Here is a 22,707-nt window from a genome sequence, read left to right as displayed (position 1 = left end):
CTTAGTAAATTTAGATGCCTTATAAATAATGGCGATGATTGCAGGAAGCCACTTGCCGTCATGAAGACACAAGATTTATAAAGTGGGATTGCTGTGTTTACCTTTCTTTCGGCCTAACCCGCCCGCACAAAAGGTCATTTTTACATTAAGAGTTTCTGCCTCTCAAATCTATTACGGGCAATCACTGGAGCTTTGAAATGCAAATAGGCGAAGTTCAGAAAGCTGTCTAAGTTTGCTTTTGACCTCTAGTCAACAAACCACACTCTACCTCTTGGAAGAGCCGCTGACCTATTTTATACTGTCGCACCTTTGTGAAAGGTTTTGGCAGCTGTTCCAGGAAAACACTGAGTAATGGAATAAAACCTTGGTTTCAGAGAAAACTTTCCATGAAAATAAGTTTTCTGTAGCAGAGAACGCCTCTGATCACAGGGGGGACAGTCAGCGCTCAGCCTTAATGTAAAAAGTGGCGAATGATTATTTGAAAAGTACGGCAGGAATCTACACATTGCATGTGTGGTGTGCATGTAATTCTGGCAGTGTTGCACCTCAAGCATACTGCATTATGTCCCCCACTCCTCTGATACAGGACACTGAATGTCATGCTTTAGGAAAAGAGAACAGATATATTTTAAAAATTTAATGGACAGGCCAGTTCCAATCAGGCATAAATAAAGAACTTCTAAGTTGCATGGCTAAAAGCAAATGTAAGACCTGAGTACATACTGTTGTAAACAAAAACTGCTCCCTTTTCCTTATGGGGTACACAAGAGCCCTTAGAGTCCTTTGTAGGTTCTCCATCGGTAGGAGAAAATAACAGAGGCCAACCAGAGAATATTGAGTAGCAAAGCAACTAGTAAGCCTGATCTTTATTAAAGCTGTTGCAACAGGGTGCTGCCCCCAGACGCAGGAGAGAGGAACCAAGACAAAGGTGTGCAAACCCTAATAAAGACTTTTGAACTGCCCACCCTGTAGCTCAGGACCACCCCTCCATACATCATACAAACATCACAGAAGGGGTGTAGCCCAAGAGTACCCCCCAAATACACCATACAAACATCAGAGATGGGGCAGACTACAACGTAAATTTGAGTTGTTTTTATCCTGTCTGCCAGGTTACCTGACTGGATTACCCGGGCATCCTGGCCACTCTTTTGTTATGATAACTACTCAATTCCTGAATCCAGGTCACAGGCTTACCCTATTCAAATATTAAATGTGCCCTTGAGACAGGATTTGTGAGCAAAGAGACAATGGGGAAGCTCCCCATTTCCTTTGACCTTGCAGAGAAATATTTGAGGTCAATTTGGAAGAGACAAATGGTTTCAGGACTTTTTCTGTGGGGTCTTAGACATGTGGTTTATACATTTATGAATATTTATTTTACATATTTAAGACCTTAAAATTCTTATAACAATACAGTTTGATAGCCCTAAAAAAAAAATCTCTTCCCAAAACAATGAGATGCTTTAGCTGAGATTCCTGCATTCTACAATTCCGTGTAAGGCTGAACAATGGGCCTGATCCAGGTGAAACTCTTTCCTCCATTAGCACTACCAAATAACTTATTCCCAGGGCTGCCGGATGTGCTTACACAGCCCCCATTCACTTCAATTGCGCCCACCCACAATATTGGCCATGCTCTAGTTGGCGTGATGTGGGATAGCAGTTAAAGGAAAGGAAAGGAAAGGGGATCCTTTTACAGAGGAAGGAAACATTTAAGTACAGTATCAGTAGGCATAACAAACCACCCGCTTTTGCAACTGACAGTTTAAAGCCTTTCCACTCACGGTATTTGTTTGTAGCTCAGCATTGCCCAAGTCTAACTGGAATAGTAACTAATTTTGCAATGTTCGTTGCTCAAATACTTATTGAAATGCTCTAGAAATGTGTGCTTTTTTCTGGGGAGTGGGTGGGGCCGGAGGAGAAGAGACTCTGGCAGTGCCAGTAAGCTTTGGAGAGGGATGCCAACAGGATTTCCTAGGCATAGCACCTCTCTGCCCCTCAATCCATTGGCAAGAACTGCTGCTAATGTACATATATTAAATTAGCCTAACCTACCTCATAGGGCTATTGTGATTATTATTATTTGATTTCTTGCCCACCCTTCACCTTAAGGTTTCAGGGCATGTTAAAGCCGCATAAAACCCAATATTAAAGCAGTTTTTTTTAAAAGTACATTAGTTACAGGAATAGGTTGCATCCTATTGCAAAGTTGAAAGCGGAAGAAGAAGGGGGTGGGTAATTTACACAACCTTGAGCTCCTTGTGGAAAAGCAAAATGCAAATATATGTCATTCACAGGCAACATTTCGTAGTCCTTCAAGGAAAAAAAGCAAAGGGCAGGCTCTGATAAGGAAAAATAAGGGCAAGCGTGCGTGCGTGCGTGCGCGTGCGCACACACACACACACACTTAAGTGTGTGCGGTTTCACTGCTTGGGTGTCTGAACTGCCGACTCCCAGCCTAGCTTCCCTCTCAGGGCTGTTGTGAAGGGGGAAGAGGAAGACAATGTATGCAGCCTGGAGCTCCTGGGAGTAAAATCAAGATACAAATCTACAGCCACGAGCACAAGTCACAGCTCTCAGCAAAACACGTACACAAAACTTTTATGAGAAATAAAAAAGGATCATTGAGTTAATGCATTGCCCATAGGAATTTTAGCTTGCTGCAGCCCGAATGTGTTTGCTGATTCCTTTTGCGTTTTCTATTTTGTTTATGGTTGCTGCATATTCATAAATAACAGCCCAGTGATTACAAACCAATCAGCACCAGGGATGTTGAAATAGCATCTTTTTTTCTAAGTAGGAAGGAAGCTTTATTTATTTCAAGCGAGTTACTTCTGAGTAACACATACCCAAGTCAGCCAAGTTGCCTTTTATTCTGTAAAGGCAGTGCTCTTGGGGAGTGAATTAAATCATTTGAACGTAGAGGAAAGTGCTTAACCATTTCCCAGGATCCACCTCTGTCTAGCTTCTGGCTAGTAGCAGCCACCACTCTTGCTGGGATGGGGGGGGGCATCCCTGGTGGGAGTGGCCAGCCTTTTTTGCTTTGATTGTTTAGCAACAGTGATTAAGTGTCTTTAGCAATGGTGCTGAAGTCTTAGACCAAATGCCTCCACATTTGGTGTGCTAACTTTTTTCAGAAATGTCTGATTGATTAAAAAAAAATTTTTTTTTAAGGAGTCTGAGGTCTCTGCTGGCTAAGTACACGTGAAACCAGTGTACTCCTATCAGTGGTCCTCTTCAGGGATGAAGCAGAATTATAGAATCGTAATTGGACGGGACCCCAAGGGACATCTAGTCCAACCCCCTGCACTGCAGGAATCTCAGCTAAAGCAGATGAAAGTGTTCCAATATCCACCTCTCAGTGCTTGCGCCATGATTATTAAAAGCCTAAGAAACAAATGATGCCAAGTTGACTGTAGACGAGAACACTACAGGCACTCTTGTGAAACCACCACAGCCTGGATAAATTGCAGAAAAACAAACATTAAGACTTGCATTTGCTGAAGGTTATTAGGGGGAAAGCTAGAGTTTGGAAACATGCATGCTCATGGTGGGCCAGAGTTGTTTTATCTGGCCCTGACACAAGCAAGCCATTTCATTATACTCTTCCAGTTGCTGCCGGAGGAAATGTTTTTTGTTTCATTTTGAAAGCAACACATTTAAACATAAAGGAAATGTGCAGGTTGTATTCATGTGTTGTTTTTTTACCTAGGCAATTGCAGCCCTTCTTAAATAATAGGCAGCCCTGTTTAGGGAAGTTTTTAATATTTAATGCTGTATTGTTTTTAACACTCGATTGGAAGCCGCCCAGAGTGGCTGGGGAAACTCAGCCAGATGGGTAGGGTATAAATAATAAGTTGTTGTTGTTGTTGTTGTTGTTGTTGTTGTTATTATTATTAATTTTTATTTTTACTCCCCCTTCCCGGTTCAGAAAACTGGGCTTAGGGTGGCTAACAACAAATTTAAAACACTTAATTGATGCAACAACAAAAAGGCATAAAAGACAGTATAAATGATGTTCCAGTAGTCTTTCACATTTACAGTGCAAGACTTAAGATGTTAAGGTCCATTGAAAGCACATTGCTCCCCACCCCACTGAATATTGGGAAGTTTGCTAAGACTGCTGGGAATTGTAGCTCTGGGAGGGGTAAATTAGGATTCCCAGGATTCTTTGCTGGGGACGCCATGTACCTTGAATGTATGTTTAATGCCCTTGTGGGTTTACCACAGACATCTGGTTGGAAACAGGATGCTGGACTAGATGGGCCATTGGCCTTATCCGGCAAGCTGGTCTGCTTAGCCAAGAGGGTGGGGAAAGGATGAGAACAATGCTTGTTTGTATAGACAATTAGCCATGAGGACTCGTTAAAATTCATTCAGGCCTCATTCTAAAGGAAGGATCTCCAGATGTACAAGGCCTTGCCACGTTGACATTTGGCCAAGATGCTAGCTCAACACATATTAAGTTAAAAGGTGCCACATTCTGGATAATCATCTTCCCAGCAGGACCGATGGGAGACCTTAAAGGCTGCAGGAAGCAGTCTTAAGCCAGCCAGTACATACTGTGTCTATTTGCAGCATGTTCTGTTCTGTGCAGAGATCTTCGGAGGTCATGTCCAAAGGTTTTTTGTTTTGATCTGCCTCTCGATTTAATTCAACCGGACATAGGTCCATGATACAAATCCTGCCTTTTGTTCTTACCTTGGTTTATTATATTAAACCCTTCCACAGAACCCATAGTCTCTGAAGTCCCCGTTTTCAACGTTAACAGATCCGATTGAAAAATGTTTGTAATGTTTCCATTACAAAATAAAAAGCCGCCTGGTTGGTTTTTTTTAAAAGGGCATTTCAGTTAAGAGTAAAGCAGTTTCATAGGCAAGACACTTGAAAATATCCAGTTACTGCCCTATAACTCATATTTCTAATGTTTGTTTAGTAGTGTTAGTGAGAGAAACTGCACAAACCATCTAGTTCAGGCATAGGCAAACTTGGCCCTCCAGATGTTTTGGGACTACAACTCCTATCATCTATGACCACTGGTCCTGTTAGCTAGGGATGATGAGAGTTGTAGTCCCAAAACATCTGGAGGGCCGAGTTTGCCTATGCCTGATCTAGTTAAAGGAACTGACGAGTTCACCATAGATTGTCAGGAAGAATGTTTTAACTGTAGACAGACATACGTGTATGCTAAATACTACTTTGGATATGCCTTTTTTATTTTTTACTGTAACTCATTTAGTAATAGAAACAGCCCTCACCTACTAGATAATACAGTTCCTGTTGCTCCTGTCTTAGGTCATATGCATACCATACCCTGAAAGCACACGGCTTCCCCAAAAGAATCCTGGGAACTATAGTTTACCCTACACAGAAATAAAATTCCCAACACCCTTAAGAAAATCAAGAGAACACAGGATTCTTTGGGGGAAACCATGTGCTTTCAATGTATAGAGTGTGGAAGTCCCCATGTTGAATGTGATTCTTACCTGCACCCCTGATCTATTGGGAGGTCATAAGGACATTATGTGCTGTTTCAGAGGACTATGTATTTAAAATTTTAGCAAGAAAATTACACTATTGATGTTATCTCAATGACTGCCATTTTGGCTCCTGGCCACAGCTTTGTAACACTATTATTAATTTGGCACTGTCAATATATGTGACCCTTAACATAACAATTTATAATACTCTGTTTCCAGAGCAGTTGCCATGTTAATCTTCTGAAGCAAAAGCAGCACTTAAATGATAACAAGATCATATACATTTGAAGTCTAAAGTTCACTTTGTCCAGCTGCGGGAAATGAATTTTGTTTGCAGAAATATTATGTTAAGGAGAATGTGGATTGAGAGGTTAGTGTGTGGAACAACTGGACATTTCCCAGGCCTCATGGAAAAAGTGCACATTTCCCAGACAATATATGTAGTCTCCAACTGGCCTTGGAAAATATGTATATATCGACTGAATTTTGTCCATTCTCTGGTCATTATGCATTATGTCCAACAGGCTTTGAGAAATCCTGTCAACGTATACACAAGGAGGGTGGAAAGAGGGAAAATGTAAGATGGGGGTTCAATGGCAATGAGATGTAAAAAGTACATTCAATTAACACTTAAATGTATATTAAATATAATGCACTGGGCCAGATGGTGTATCTTGTCTAAGGTCATGCTGTGGGTTCATGGGTGCACTGAAATTTGAACTTAGAACTTTTTGTTCGTAAATCACTTAGCTATACTGCTACAGCAATTCTCAAATTACAGTTCATTTAAAGTAGTTGTCAGCTTTCAAGGCATGTAATGATGGAACCTTACGAGAAATAATCACTCTTCAGCTACTTGTAAACAAACTTGTAAAATCATGAAGTGCATGCAACTTCACGGGTGGATTTATTTTGCATTATGATGTATTACAAATGCAGCATTAGTGCTTTACAATCTCTCTGCCGATTAGCTGTATCACCACTTTGAGCTAAGTAACCATCATTCTGGTTTTACAGGGAGGAAATGAGATGGAGGAAGTGATTTGCCCAAGGCAATGGCTGAGTTAGGTTACAAACCAAAGCTTCTCTGCCACTCAGGCTGATGTCCACGCACTTGCAGCAGATTGAGATTTCCCACTCAAGTCTCGTGAGTAACAAAACTACATATGACAACTGGTCAAAAACCAAGTTTGATATTACTGTTGGGTCCTCTATGCAAATAACATGAACATAAAAAAGAATGTTGCCAAATGCAATTCAGAAATTTCTGCATCAGTCCACTAAGCCTTGAAAGCCAATACACCAAAAAAGTACTCCTGAGGAGGAGGTTTGACTGTAGTAAGTCGTAATATGTTAAAATGACTACACTAAAAAGCTGTGAAAATGTATGCTTTGTGGCTAAAATAATGGGCTGTGAAGAGGTACATGGTTTCTTGTGAAAAATGTTCCAGATATTATTATTTTTTGTCTTTAAAATCTGAGTCCAGAATTTCAGAGTTATATGTGTATAACGCTTACAGTATTTGTATGAAATGTACCATGTTCTGTTGTTCTTGCTGTACAGCAACACACAACAACTGAGTTGATGCTGGAGACAAGTTTATTAAAGATACTACCAAAATTTTGGCAAACATTCCAAAAAATAAAATAAAATCAGACTTGTAAACATAATGCTTCCCTTTTCAATTGGCAGCACTTTTGAAAGAAATATATTAAGACAAAAGAAAAGACAAGTATAAGTCAATTTTGTGACCAAATAACTTATGTTCCCACATGATAAAGTGACGGTTTAACTTAAATTAAACCAATTAACTGCATGAAATGAAAGTTTGTGCTGTTTGATGATCACAGTATTTTATAGTTAAATACATCTTTGTTATATTCCTGACACACAGGAAGAAAAATCTTTAAATATACATTTCATGTAGGCAATAGCTTCATTGCATATTCTCTTCAAAAATACTTTTATAGCAGTATATAAATAGGTCACCTACATGTTAATTTTATAATTTTGCCCCAAAACTATAGAATATTTTTTTTGTAAAGTATCAATTTTTCCTGGATAAGAAAGCTGACAAATCGTTGAAATTGTTGAAATGGAAATATTTGTCTTCCAGAACAGATGCAGCAGTTTTATTGGAAAAACCCCCTGCATTAACACTTGTCAGTTGTCAACCTGAACATTTGGCCTATATAGCAGATTTACCCCCCAACTGTGTATGCAACACAACCCCCCTCCCCTCTCTCTCTCTCTCTCTCTCTCTCTCTCTCTCTCTCTCTCTCTCATGCACACACGCAGACATACACACACACTTATTTCAGACACAGTAGTGCTTCCCATTTTAATGTACTGGGAAGCAGTGTTTATGGAGAAATGGATTAAGTACAATTCAGATACATAAGCAAACAATGTAAGGCAATCATTGCAGTGGGGGTTGAAATCACAGAAATAAGTTACTCTTGTTGATAGGTGTGTGCATGTGGGCATTCACACATACACACCCCTGAACCCTCCAGAAACAATGTTTATTTTATTGTGCAAATTTTTAAACTTTCTACCATTTAAGGCAAATCGTTTTTGCATTAACAAGAAAAAGTCAGGAAGAAAACAGGCTTGTAATTCATCCAAAAGCATCTGCTTCTGCTACAATTTATATATATATATATTTTAAAAATGTGCACAACCTCAGAACTACAGAGACTGGATCCCCAGTACCCAATGGTAAAATGATTTCCATGGATAAACGAGTAAATGTTAAGGATAAAAAGGGACCGGGGGGAAAAGCAGCTTCAACTATGCAGGGAAGCAACATCCTCACCATCAAGAAAAACAGCAACTCGGCCTGCTAATGCTGAAACTCCCGCATTAGAGATTTCACTTTGTTTTTAAACCTTAGAGCAAGTCATATGGAATTTTAAATAAATAATCTTTAGTTTATTCACATCTTCTGGTCCAGAGCCCTAGTGCCATGACTCTGCGTGCCGTTGGTCATATTCACCTATAAGTCTCTTAATGTGAGCCAGCTTGTTGTGGAGATATTCACATCTGTACTTTTCTTCATGGTAGTTAGGACTAGACTGCAACAGAAACAAACGTAAAATTCTAACTATATACAGAGTATACATTTAGCATATTTATATCTCATCATCCTGACACTGACGGTATATAAGACACAAAACAATGTTTATATGCTTGCATTTCATTACTTTTTAAATCACAGATAAAACAAAACCTAATCTGCCCCCACCCCCCGCAGGCATCTCCTGAAACCCTACCAATTCAGAAAGAATAGGAACCATCACAAAGTTGGGCTCTTAAACCCATCTCAGATACACAGTTCACGAGGACACCATGGTAGCTGGCACTGATGCTGAGAGGTCCTGCACAATAATCAGGGACATGCTTCCCCCGTGTAGGATCAGTCAGGGATGTTTCAGTCACAAAATTGGAATAGAAAACAGGCTGAAGATTCAGACAATCAAATTCCATATAGGAAACTTTTGATTTCAGGTTTTTTTTTTGTTAGCCTTTTTTTGTCCTTTGTATGTTATACAACCCATGCCCAGGCATTTTCCATAATTAATCAGATAGTTAACAAAACTTAAATAATTATACAGTGTAATTCACTGTATTCTGTTCTATTTGTGAAGTGCTGTATGTGGACCCAGGATGTGCTTCTGGAGACATAGTGCTTATAAAGTGTGTGACACAAATACACAAATAGTGCATATAAAGTGTGTGTCCACAAATACAGCCATGGGTTCCCATAACTAATTTGATCACTGTGGTAACTGAAAAAAAAATGGTTACCGCACAAAAGAGAATTGGGCACAGCTATTGCATTTGGACCCATGGCTGAAGCAGATCATGTACTACTTCCTCCACACTGCTGGGTCCTTGCAGTCACTCTCACAGTTTTAACATGGGTTTAACACACATGAATTGACCCAGAATTTTTAGGAACTCTCTAAAATTCTGGAAGCAGGAGGTACAATGCAGGGAATACTAGGTACGTCTAAATCCTACTGTGCAGGGGGAGCCCAATGAACACAGTTACACGAGATAAGATGAAGCCTCTTGCACTTTAGTGGGATTCAGACATTAAGGTATCTGGATTGCTCATGTGAAAAACACTTGTTGGGCGGTTTATACCACCCTCATCTGCCTCTCTCCACCTCTGCCAATGGGACCAGCTGATGTCCTTCTCAGTTCATGCCTCTCTGGCATAAGGCTCCTCCCCAATCCTCAACAGATGGTTCTTCCAAGGCCTGAGTGAAGGTCACTTCCCTTTCCAGCTCTGCTCGGCTTCCTAAGTTATGTGCCCAGGCTCAGAAAGTGATGTAGCCACATAAGGCATACAGATGCTTGGTACCATATTTGCAATTACTCCTTCAGTTTTAAGCAGCAAATGAGGGAGAGCACATAAGAAGAGGCATATGGTCAATTAGAGCCTCATTTCTAAGTCACAATTCTAAAATTCTCATTGTTCTAAGAGCACTATTTATAATTCTGAATATCAGGGATCAATACCAAGCCTTGGCTGTCACTATGGCTAGAGGATTCAGTTGGAAAGTGGAATGCTATAGAAGGCAGGATAAAAATGTATTTCACTCATATGAAGATTCACAATTCACATTGATCATAGAAGCCAAAACAAAACATTTGCCACAAACATATTAAAAACAGACAAATAGAAGCATTTGTCCAGACTGAAAAGCAAGCCCAATGCAATGAGAATCCAAGAGGCAATGATCCAATATGGTTTCAGTATTTAAATACACGTCACCTAAATATGTGTTTTAATCCATTTCACTATAAAATTAGAAGTGCTAGAATCCTATACAGTGAAGCCACTATGAGTACAGGAATTAGGTCTTTTTGATGTTAACTCTGAGCTCTAATTAATCCTATTCAACTGGCATTGCATACAGTTTTATACATACACCATGCACAATAATTAAGTATAGGTTATACAAACCTGTTTGATCTTCCGATATTCTTGTAAAACTTCATCATGAAGGATCTACAAGTTTAAGGATAAATTTATGGTTACTAAGTACAGCTAGCAATTAACAATTACCTTAAGATTGACTGAAGACACTGTACCACACCTGTACAGTAAGAACATCCATCTTACACATTCCTGGATCACACATTCATTTTACCAAAAACTCCCACTCTCCCCTCAAGAATTGGGATGGTGTGAATTTGGTATTACAGTTTGAAAACCCATTTGGTAGAGCCCCTCATTTCCGCCTTCTCTGCAGAGAAAAATAACTGCTCACTAATAGAGAAGAACAGTCAGTAACAAAGAGTCACTGAGCCACTTCAGACAATCATATTTCAGCTTACTAGGCCAAAATATGAATAAGACTATAAACCAACTTCAAACTGTTGCTTAATGTCTTGACTTGTTCTGGAGCTGGTATCCCTGGAATACTGAAGCTACAGTATCCCAGTTTGGATGAAACAGGAAACAATGATTTGTGGGAGAGCCTTGTTGTTTTGATGGATGTTATTGGAGGCTAGAGCTTAAACTACCCCCCAAAAGGGGACTATGAACTTAAAGCAATGTTGAGATACAACTTATGTTTAAGAGGAAGAACATGGGCCAAAAAGTAAAAAGTGAAGGTGAGAGGAATTTTGCAACATATACGTGAAGCGGTACAGGGTCTCTGAAGATGCTTCTGATGGGAGCACGACGGTGGTCCCCACTTGTCGGCTATACTTGGAGAAAAATACCCTGCCTTCAAACTGAGAAAGAAAATGGCAAGTTCCTGGAACTTGTTGATCTAGCTCACCAACTGAAAGGAGAAGACTATAGTTCCTTTGGAACTTCCTACTATGGGATGGAAGGGACAGGAACTGAGCAGAGGACGATTGGAGTCATCCTTGAGATTTCAGCTGTCCACCCCAATCACAATGGAACAACAGTACAATGGTACCTCGGTTTACGAACTTAATCCGTTCTGGAAGTCCGTTCTTAAACCAAAACCATTCCAAAAACCAAAACCACTGGAGGCCTCCTGCCGCCAGTGCCCTTCCACTGTTTGGATTCCGTTCTTAGACTGAGGTAAAATTTGCAAACTGGGACACTACTTCTAGTTTTGCGGAGTTCGTAAACTGAATTGTTCGTAAACAGGACTGTTCTTAAACCGAGGTACCACTGTATTGTTACCAGCCAGCAAAGAATGCAGTTTAATACATCAATGGCAGATACACAAGACCAATGAATGTCAACAACTGGATTTATCAGATCACATCTGGACTGAAAAGAAAAGAAATATTGCTCCTCACTTGATGTTATATGAAAAGTTAAATAATATAATACAATGAATAGAAATCATTAGGAGTGCGGCTGTTGACTAAGTTTATAAAATGGAATATAACCAAAGGTAAATAGGAGTATGAAACACAGTATTAGTAGATGATAAAGACGCATCAAGAATGGCATGTGGGAAGAAGAAGAAGAGGAGTTTGGATTTGATATCCCGCCTTTCACTCCCTTTAAGGAGTCTCAAAGCGGCTAACATTCTCCTTTCCCTTCCTCCCCCACAACAAACACTCTGTGAGGTGAGTGGGGCTGAGAGACTTCAAGGAAGTGTGACTGGCCCAAGGTCACCAAGCAGCTGCAAGTGGAGGAGCGAAGACACGAACCCGGTTCCCCAGATTAGGAGACTACCGCTCTTAACCACTACACCACACTGACTCTCTTAAAATTGTATTAATTTGGAAATAATTAGTATAATTTTCATAAATCAAGCTAAAATTTGGAAAACCAATAAAACTGACCAAAAAAGAAACAGGAAGCTATGGTTAATTAGCGACTTTCTGGTTGGTTGGTTTACGCTGCATGCATACAGGCCTTTTGCTCTTCCACTTGCAGTGTGAGCAAATGTTCATCTCAGTTTATTAAACCAAGATATGCTGAATGTGGGCATTGCCTTTTAGCATCAGAGAGCTTTCCGACTAGACACTTTAGGAAGTCTCCTCTCCTCCTGTTCTGTTTGTGCTAAGCAACACTCCAGGGGTTAGAGGCTAGGACAAAAGAACCAAGTTTATACAAATATATTGTTGATCCTACCACAACATGAGCGTCATCCTGCTCTTGCACAACCCTTTGTCATCACTAATCATTGGTTTTAAGACTCAGCAGCAAGCACTGCTTCTCATTTATCTTAAAGTAATCTGAAGGCACAAGACTGATGAACCTATATCCCTAATCACTATATTGGTTTGAACCAGAGAATGGGAGTAAACACTGAGGATCAGTTCATGATTGATATGTAAATAATTCTCCTAAAATAATCCAATACTAGTTTAAGCCTTGCCAAGGAAAGTAAAGATCCATCACTTCCCAAAATAAAAAGATGTGTCGGGGTTTACAAAATAGAACCAGCCTCTGCCAAGACTGCAGGACAGGAATGATCACAATTGTGGAACATTTTCCAAGAGTTCTTCTCTATAAGGCCTCCATGGAGGGATTTGGCACATGCAAGGTACAGTCAAAAGTTCTTATAGAACTTAACATTATGGCCATACCATGGGGAACAGATGTAACGTGCGTCCAACAATACTAATCCAAATCATGAGGCATACTTGGATGAAGGTTAAAGCTACATTAACATCAGAGGAAGGTGGAAAGCAAGTTTTACCTGATATTCTTTTGATCCTGGAGAAACCAGCTTACGCTGTGCATCTAGTTTCATAAACCTTCTAGTAACACTCTCCATCCTTGCATGCAAGGTTCTATATTCATCATATTCTGCGTTGAAGTCATCCTTGTAACTTTGTCGTTGTTCATAAGAGATAATAGCTATGTATTTTCTTTTTTTAAAAAAGAAATGAAATAAACAAGATTTAAAATTCATGGTATTGTAATTTTTTAAAAAGGTTATCATAATTCATTTCCCCTTAAAAACTTATTAAGAGGTATAAATTACTTAATTCTCCCTTCACTGTCATGGTGATCTAACCACCTTTTAACTAGTCAGAATTTAGTTTCTGCAATCTCCAGGTTACTGGTTATTTTGTTCAAAAAAATGTTCACAATGACATACATTTTTACATAGGAACCAATAATATTAAAATCAAACACTGCTGCTTTTTAAAATTCTTCTGTGAATCTGATTATAGTTTATATTTCCTACAATTAATACAACTGAAGGACCTTTTAAATATCAGGCAAAATCTCATGACTTGGATGGACTAAAGAAGTTAATAAAAAGCCCAGGTGGCTAAGACTTAAGAAATAGTTACAGTATTGTATCAACTACGATTGTGTGGGAGGAAAGATAAACAGCTTCCACCTCACAGATGTTTTAGTGGAAATACATTTTATGCAATCAACCTAATTGTTGCCTATTGCTACATATCTCCAAGCCTCCCTCTCTGCTGGGTTAGGGGAATTAGAAGGAACAATATTATAGATTGTCTCCTTTCTGTTCTTGCATTGTCCTACGTTATACCCTTCACTTTATCATTATTCACCTTTTCATTGCTCTGACCATGCAACAGCCCTCTTTAATTCCCTAAACTGGCTTCCTGTTTGCTCCTAGATCATGCACAAGATTCTTATCCGTACCTTCACAACCCTCTGTGGCCTTTGCCTTTCCATATTCAGTTCTTGTATCTTGACACAACCCTAACTGTAGCTATTACTCATCCAGCTCCACCCTCCTCAACTATCTGAAGGTCTTCTCCTACCTGAAATAACTTCACTCTTTGCTGCCCCTTCTACCCAAAACTGTCTCCCTGAACACCTCCATGTTGTTTACTCTCTTCAAGTACTTCCTCAAAACCCGCTTTTGCCATGTTATGAAGCCTCTGGGACAACCCCCAGTCCTGATAGCTGATTGTAACTAAACCCAAGTACATTTATGAGAAATAATGGTACATTCTACTTCCATTTACTGCTGCCTCCATCACTCTCCACTTCCTCTATTTCCCTTGTGCCTATTTTTAGACTGCAGGTGCTTAAAGACCCGTTTTCTCTTTTTGTAAAACGCCATGTACATAGGCAGCACTGTAGATTAAAAAAAACATTATTCCACTGGCCTTGGAACCCTTTATCTGTTTTCTGCCTGACTGCTAACAAACAGTGCCTTTGGGAGAGAAATTGCTAGCCATACCGTCAAATGAGTTTCTATAGGAATGCAAGACACCATCGTCTCAGATTTTTCTGCACAAAAGGAGTGTGTGCTGCCCAAGTAGAACAAAACAGGGCTCTGTGCCAGTTACAGCTGATATGCGATAGACATGTGCAGGCAGCGTGATTCCAGGGACAAGGGTCATGTGAACATGATTGGAGTCATTGCACTCTCACCACCCTGTTGTACAGTAGCACTACTGGGCAAGGTTGTGTCAGCATTTCGATTCACAACATTCAAAAGCACACACTGCTCTTTTTTTTTTCTCTTTTTTTACACCAAGGGTTATTAGGTTTCCTGCATGTATTTAAATCCACAGTACAGTTGTTGTTTTTTTAAAAAAATTCTTGTTAGAGAAAGAGAAGTAAATCTCTTTCCAACACAGAGGGGTGTTGGAAAATCATTTCAAATAACTCATAAAATGTGCATTTCACTTTCTTTGTCTCAAGAAACAATTACAAACAGGACATACTGAAAATCAGCAACCAGATGTTTGAAAATAGTTACTTTTCAGCAGGATTTCTACAATAGCACCAACTAGTTAATTATTAGTGAATAGCTAAATCTGTGACTGCTGCAAACTGGACATCTACCAAGAAGAGATGTTATGTCTGAACAGTGCAAAGTTCTAGTTGTAGAAATGTTTACACCCCAAGCAGGCTGCAGTCCCACACCACTGGCACTGCTGAGGAGAAAGCTCCACCAGATGTTTCAGCTTCCTCAACTATCACCTGACAGCAGCTATTCCATCAGGTTGCAGGAAAGAGCAAGACTGAAGCAGAAGAGGAGCAACTTTTGGCTCCTCCTCTCCTTGAACCATTTCTGTCTCAGCTGGTCATTAGAAAAACTTAACTGAGAACTAATGCCCAACTCCCCCTCCCCTTCCTTCATCCTAATCTCTTTTTCTTTTGTGTCTCTTTTTAAGCCTGAGGGCAGAGACTGTCTTATCACTGGTCTTTGTGAGGCACCCTGGGAGCCTTTTCAGATGAACAGCTGGGTGGGAATGCTTTAAAAAAATAAGTGAGCTTAGTTGATTAGACAATATTTTTGTTTTTTACATCCCCACTACTATCTCATCTAAGAAGCACACACACTCCACATGATCTATTTCAAATTTTAGAAAAACAACAATGATTTTGAAGCACAGATATATTCTGGGGAAGAGGAGCAGAGAAAAGTCAAAACAATAGTATTTTTTACATGAAGTTTTGCTGTTTTTATTATAAACAGTCATAACCCAGTCTGCATTGCAATGGCTTTTTCAAAACAGGTGTAGCCTGCTAGGCCACAGGAATATTCGTGCAGCCATACATTCATGTTTTCTGATGCCCATTTGTTTCCTTGACTGCAATGGCTTTTGTGTGCCATTATTCTTTTTCACTCCCTTTTGCTTTCGATGCCATTTATCAAGGGTGACCCACGCGGTTTTGTTTGCATCTGCGCCACAAAATTCCAAGGCATACCAGTGTGCAGTTGTCAACAAAATCACATGGATTGCCACGGCCAAATTAAATTAAACGGCAAAAAGGGAAAAGAGAAAAAATGGTGTTTATAATCAGCCAAGGGAACAAAATGGATGCAGAACATACCAAAAAAACACATAAAAAACCCAAAACAAATAAATTCAGGTTGCTGAGAGTCATTTGACTCCAAACGTCTGGGAACAATTTGAATTCAGCCAGCTATCTCATCTAAGAGAGTTACTCTTTTAACAGATTACACTTTCTGGAAGGATGAATGGGCAGATCTCAGTACCAGGAATCAAGATGGCAGACAAGCTAGCCAAAGAACACAGGTACTTTTGACTATTTTATTCTTATGAAAAGGCCAGAGGTGAGGTAAACATGAACTTTATTCACAAGCACTCCTCGAGATGGCATATCAACTAAGAGACATTTCTCTTCAGCGTGGGAATCGGAGGGAAAGTCAAGGCAGAGTTGCAATAACGCAAGTCTACTTGAAATAGACTTGAAATGGGTGGTGCTGTGGTCTAAACTACAGAGCCTAGGGCTTGCCGATCAGAAGGTTGGCGGTTCGAATCCCCAACGGGGTGAGTTCTCTTTGCTCAGTCCCTGCTCCTGCCAACCTAGAATTTCGAAAGCACGTCAAAGTGCAAGTATATAAATAGGTACCGCTCTGGTGGGAAGGTAAACAGCATTTCCGTGTGCTGCTCTGGTTCGCCAGAAGTGGCTTAGTCATGCTGGCCATATGACCCGGAAGCTGTCTGTAGACAAGACGCCTGCTCCCTCGGCCAGTAAATAGAGATGAGCACCGCAACCCCAGAGTCGTCTGCGACTGGACTTAACAGTCAGGGGTCCCTTTACCTTACTTGAAATCTTACACAGAGCAACATTTCCAGGCAGCTTTCCCCTCTTTACTTAGTAACTTTCTTGGTTACTAAGTGCTTATGCAGTACTAAGAGGACTGCATAAATAGTTCCCTGCCGCTCTATTCCCTTTCTCCAGTATTATCCTACTTACACAAAGTAGTCCGGTAGTTCACTTGTTGACAAAGGATCTGTGGTGGAAGCGCAAGTCTCTTCAACACCTATAAAGAAATACAAGTTTACATACTTTGATAAGAGATTGTTCCCAAACCAAACTGGATTTGACTTTCAAGTGCCTACGCAGAGGGTTCCTTTCTAGGCATTAGCTTTAAGAGACAATTAAGAGCAAACCACCCTATTGAATATCTGTAATAGGAGTTGCATGACAAATTCTGAATCAGCCAATGGCAGGAACTTAAAATGCAAAAGGAACTTTGGTCTGCGTACAATAAAAGCAGTCCAGTCTTAACCTAAGGTCAGCCTTCTATTATTTCAAGACAAGTTGTGGCATCTGCACAGCAATTCAAGAATTTCTGTGGCAGATGTCGGTGGACAAAAGGAGATGGGAGTTTTACATCAACATCCAGCTTTCACTAGGGCACAATAAACAACAATGGAGTGGAATGCCGAAGTGCTTTTCTTTCTACTAATTCTTCCCCTTCACACAAAGTTATGAATATGCAAAGATAATCAAATAATTTACTATAAAAGAAGATGACAAGCAATTACTGGGTTGAATTTATCCGTCATCAGAATGGCAGGGTTAAAAATACCGTATTTTTCGCTCTATAACACGCAGTTTTTTTCCTCCTGGAAAGTAAGGGGAAATGTCTGTGCGTGTTATGGAGCGAATGCCTACAGATGGCAGGGGAATCCGCTGCAGTTGTGAGCAGTCCGTGGCTCTCTTTGAAACTGCAAAGCGGGTGTAAGCGGCTCCTGTCAGCGAGCCGAGCCGGGCAGGAGGGAGAGAAGCAGAGCGGGGTTGGTTGCTTTAAAACAACCCCGTGCTCTATGTCCCTCTCTCTTCTCCACTGAGCTGCTAAGTAGCAGCAAAGCTTTTCAGCCAGCCTAGCCGGGAGGAGGGAGAGAAGCAGATCGGGGCTGGTTGCTTTAAAACAACCCCGTGTCCCTGCCTGCAGTTTTTTGCTGTCCGATTTTGGATCAGCCACTGTAGGGGCTGTGTGTGTGTGTGTGTGTGTGTGTGTGTGTGTGCTTGAGCTATCGTTCTCCTCCTCCTCCTTCCTGTTCACTCTCACAGCGCCCCAGCACTCTCCTGCGACTTTAGGAGTGATACTCTGTGTGTGTGTGTGTCTGTGTGTGTGTGAGGCATCGTTCTCCTCTTGCTTCCCCTTCACTCTCCCAGCGCCCCTGCGCTCTCCTGTGACTTTAGGATTGATACTGTGTGTGTGTGAGAGAGAGAGAGAGGGGGGGATCGTTCTCCTTCTCTTGCTTCCCACTCCCAGCGCCCCTGCACTCTCCTGTGACTTTAGGATTGATACTCTGTGTGTGTGTGTGTGTGTGTGTGTCTGTGTGTGTGTGAGGCATCGTTCTCCTCTTGCTTCCCCTTCACTCTCCCAGCGCCCCTGCGCTCTCCTGCGACTTTAGGATTGATACTGTGTGTGTGAGAGAGGGGGGGGGGATCGTTCTCCTTCTCTTGCTTCCCACTCCCAGCGCCCCTGTGCTCTCCTGCGACTTTAGGATTGATACTCTGTGTGTGTCTGTGTGTGTGTGTCTGTGTGTGTGTGTGAGGCATCGTTCTCCTCTTGCTTCCCCTTCACTCTCCCAGCGCCCCTGCGCTCTCCTGTGACTTTAGGATTGATACTGTGTGTGAGAGAGAGAGGGGGGGGGGGATCGTTCTCTTTCTCTTGCTTCCCACTCCCAGTGCCCCTGCGCTCTCCTGCGACTTTAGGATTGATACTCTGTGTGTGTGTGTGTGTGTCTGTGTGTGAGAGGGATTGTTCTCCTCCTCCTGCTTCCTGTTCACTCCCCCAGCGCCCCTGCGACTTTAGGGCGACTTTAGCATGGATCCACATGGATCCTCAGGATTTTTGCATTGGGCTACCCCAAACTCACCGTCAGATCACATGTCTGTGGCCACAGCATGAACCACAAAAATCATACATCCACTGTTTTGTTTAGAATATTTTTTTCTTGTTTTCCTCCTCTAAAAACTACGTGCGTGTTATGGTCTGGTGCGTGTTATAGAGCGAAAAATACGGTAATTGCTTGGATGTAAATAATTTCTTGTATGAACAGAAGGCACTTGCATTTACATGTGAGACAATATATATATAGATTTCTTACAATGATGCCAAACACAATCAAATATAGTGGTAGGTTAATGTATTTCATATCAATATATAATCCAAGTTAACATATTAGAAAAGGAAAAGCTTATTTTGTATTCCTAAAAATATAATTTTAAATGTGTGTTTCTTAAGCTGGACTTAGTCTGATAAAGAAGACCAAGAATCTGTGAGAGTACCCTGTGCGACCAAGCAACTAAACAAAGACAATTCAAATTGTCCCAGGCCCTGACTAGGACAACCAAGTCATGAGCCTCAGTGAATTGGAAATCTATTGTATCTAGTCAGCAATAATATTTAAACAGGAATTAGTTCAAATATGTAGTCAACTTTTTATTTAACTTCACAAAATAGTTTTAAAATAGTTCACAACTAAATTTGGCTCTACAAAGTGTGTCATAGGTCCTTTAGAAAAAGTTACAAATCACAGTGCCCTTGCTGATATTCAATAACTTTTTAAAAAAATAGCAGCTACATTTCCTCCCTGTCTGGATTTTTCTAACCACAGCATCTTCGTATCCTTTCTAAAATAGGGAAGGCAACAGATAGGTGGTCAACTTTCAGGATAACAACTCAAGTTCCCTGAGCGGCTGTCACTACAACTATTAGGGGAAGCCTGGAACTCTGTATCTAAATACTGTGTCTTGAGAAAATGTCAAATTGAGAAATTAAAAGAATGGTATGAATAATTATTTCTAGCTATTTACTAATGGAATGCCTATGCACTTTAATAATGTGCACCAATAACTTAATCATGCTACAGCCATCAATCATGTTTGTATTTTTCGCTATCTGAAAAGTTACGCGGTGTGGTTCTTGAATTGGGCCACAAGTGTGGTCACAGTAGTCAATATATTAAACTTGTGCCTTTCAGCTGTTTATGCATAGCTCCAGCCTATATCATATGGGGAGTGGGGGCTTGTCACCCTGACTCTCTGCTCTTGAGACACCTAGAAGTACAAAGCAAACCCTAGCCCTACTCTTCAGTTGCAGGAATGATGGCTTACCTCTAAGTATTGTGATTTCAATAACACCCCACTAGACCTTCTCAAAGCTCAACTCCGAGGTGAGTCAGTGTCCTGGTGACTAAGTCTGCGACTGGTAATCAAGGCTAGCCCAGATTTGTAGACTGCTGCATACTGGGTTCATTACTGTCAATGATTTAAATATTATTCCTGTCCTACCCACTAGATTAAATCTCAAATAAATCAATACAAAGGAAATCTGTGGGGCAGGTTAGAATAAATGATGGTCAGAATACATTCCCACAGCTTTTTGCAGATGTTACTTCTCTCCAACACTGAAACTGTGTATGCAAGTTAATAAAGAGAAAAACAACCTTACAAGAACAGGCTTACGAATATAAACTTCAGCTGATTAGAGAAATTGTTTGGAGGCAAGATATATACACTGTATAAGGCTTTCATTCGTGTGGCTCTGAATATGCATTGGTCGTTGGCAACAGATTTCAAGTTCAGGCAAAAGGAAAGAGACAGGGAATTTCCATGTATTACATTTGCATGGGTTTAACTGCTTGTGGGCTGGCCCCATCCTGCACTAATAACAGGAATGCCTGCATCCTGGAGACAAGGGAGGGGTTGGCATGGGAGGCAACCACTTCATTCAACTATCCCTTGTCTACCTGTATGCAGGTATTACTGTATGCAGGTATTACCATGGGCAAATAACTCCCATGCTTCAGTGCTAATGTAATTATAGGGCATAGGTGCCTTGGTCATCCAAAGTGAAAAGCAATGACAATACCTTCAATCAATTTCAGGCTGGAGTTCTTCAGTTTGACAATTTCCTTCTTTTCACAGTCTCTCTCCTTCTCTGCAGCATTCCCAGTGATGTGGTCTTTGATTTGGTCCTTCTCCTTATGCTTCTTTGACTTCTTCTTGGATTTTTTGTGCAACGCTGAGTGTTTCTCATTCGTAGACTTTGGGCACACTGACAGATCTTCAGCAGGTGCTGGGATTTCCAGCGGAGTCCTAGAAGTATATTTCTGGTGCTGGTCCCCATAAATGCTGCCATTCTGACTCAAAGTGTCAACAGGCAGGTCTTGAGTCCCCCGGCCTTCAGGAGTGCTGGGGGAATTGGAGTTAGAATTCACAGTTCGAGGAGGATTTGAAACAGGAAGGCAAGTTGGAGGAAGTGGCAGAGCAGCTGGTGTTGCAGCAACTGCAGGGGGAGGGGGAGGCTGAGAAGCTTCAGCATTCTTTTCACCAGAAGCAGTCAAGTGACCATTTAGTGTTGGTTGAACTCTATTGGTAAGATGAGATATCCTTGGTTTTTTGCTCATTAAAGGATCAATAAAATCAGAATCCAAAAGCCGTTTCTGCAATAAATTGAGGCGCACAAACAGCACTGTTACTTTTGCAGTTATTAAGAAATGACAATTAGAAATACTTATATAGCAAATATAGAAGATAAAGGAACACTATTTCAAGCTTTAGAAGAAGAGTTGTGTGAGCAGAAGGGAGCTTCTGCAATGGATTTTATTTATGGTGCCATGGGAATTCTCTACTGGACATGGATTCTTTCCTTAAGAAAACCAAATAATTCACACTGTGATAATTTAGATATTAAAGGAAAAATGTTTGTACGTAACATGTCAATTGGTGCTAAATTAGTTTTCTGAAGCCACTAAATACACTTTCCTTGTCCTAATTTCTCGTGTCCACATGCAGCCATGACCCAAAATATTTTGCTGCCTGAAGCAAAGCATCAAATCATGACTCCCCACCATGATAGAACCAACAATTAAAAAAAGTTTTGCTATACTCTTCAGACGTTAATTTCTGCATTCATCAATCCCTTTCACCTATGCTATCTGAAATGGTCAGCTTCACTTGCTGCAGGATAGGACCAGACTTTTTCACATGGGAGGAAAGAATTATTCCAATATTGTCTGAAGTCACTCTCACCCAATAGTGGAGGTGTTTTAAAAAAAACACAGAGTGAATATATGCCCAAGAGCACGTATGCACACACCCAAGCTAGATGCTACTTTGCCAAATCAGCACTTTCCCGGGGAAACAACAAGCCACATTTTGAAACTGAAAAGCTTAAAATGCGCTTTGGTGGCATGGGGCTGCCAAACTGGAAAGACAACTAATGCCAGGTGTATGTGTGCTCAAGTAGTCAAGTGGGTTGTGTCCAATGACTCATATCTGTAAGGACATGGACTGTTTCAGTACAGTGCAGGAAATCTTACCAGAAGGGCTCAGCACCAATCTACACAACAGATTTAAATTAGATGTGAGTCAGAGAGAGTGCACAGAAGAGACAGAAACCAGCAGACCAAAAGGCAAGCACAAAAAGTCATTCTTTCTCCTTAGGGCGGATTAGAACTGCTTCTGATTCTTCTTCTCTTGGAACACTTATTAGGAATTTTAAGCCACTCTGTAAGTGCAGTATTTTCAACTTTGGAAGACAGTTG

General features: G+C 40.7%; 1 protein-coding gene across 2 annotated transcripts in view; it reads right to left on the bottom strand.

The window, feature by feature from the left end:
• Positions 1-7,065: 7,065 nt before the first annotated feature.
• Positions 7,066-22,707, bottom strand: part of ELL2 (elongation factor for RNA polymerase II 2) — a 39,462-nt gene continuing 23,820 nt past the window's right edge. For both annotated transcript variants that reach the window (XM_077936203.1, XM_028748471.2), the window contains 5 exons: positions 21,030-21,603; positions 17,114-17,180; positions 13,140-13,311; positions 10,463-10,507; positions 7,066-8,561 (listed from right to left, as the gene is read on the bottom strand). In XM_077936203.1, coding sequence (XP_077792329.1) covers positions 8,445-8,561; positions 10,463-10,507; positions 13,140-13,311; positions 17,114-17,180; positions 21,030-21,603 — 975 coding nt within the window. In that variant the 3' untranslated portion in view covers positions 7,066-8,444. The remainder of the gene's footprint in view (positions 8,562-10,462; positions 10,508-13,139; positions 13,312-17,113; positions 17,181-21,029; positions 21,604-22,707) is intronic.

This window comes from Podarcis muralis, chromosome 11 (genome assembly GCF_964188315.1).
Source record: "Podarcis muralis chromosome 11, rPodMur119.hap1.1, whole genome shotgun sequence".
In the NCBI taxonomy this organism is placed as follows: Eukaryota; Metazoa; Chordata; class Lepidosauria; order Squamata; family Lacertidae; genus Podarcis; species Podarcis muralis.
This window is presented reverse-complemented; position numbering and strand designations above follow the sequence as displayed.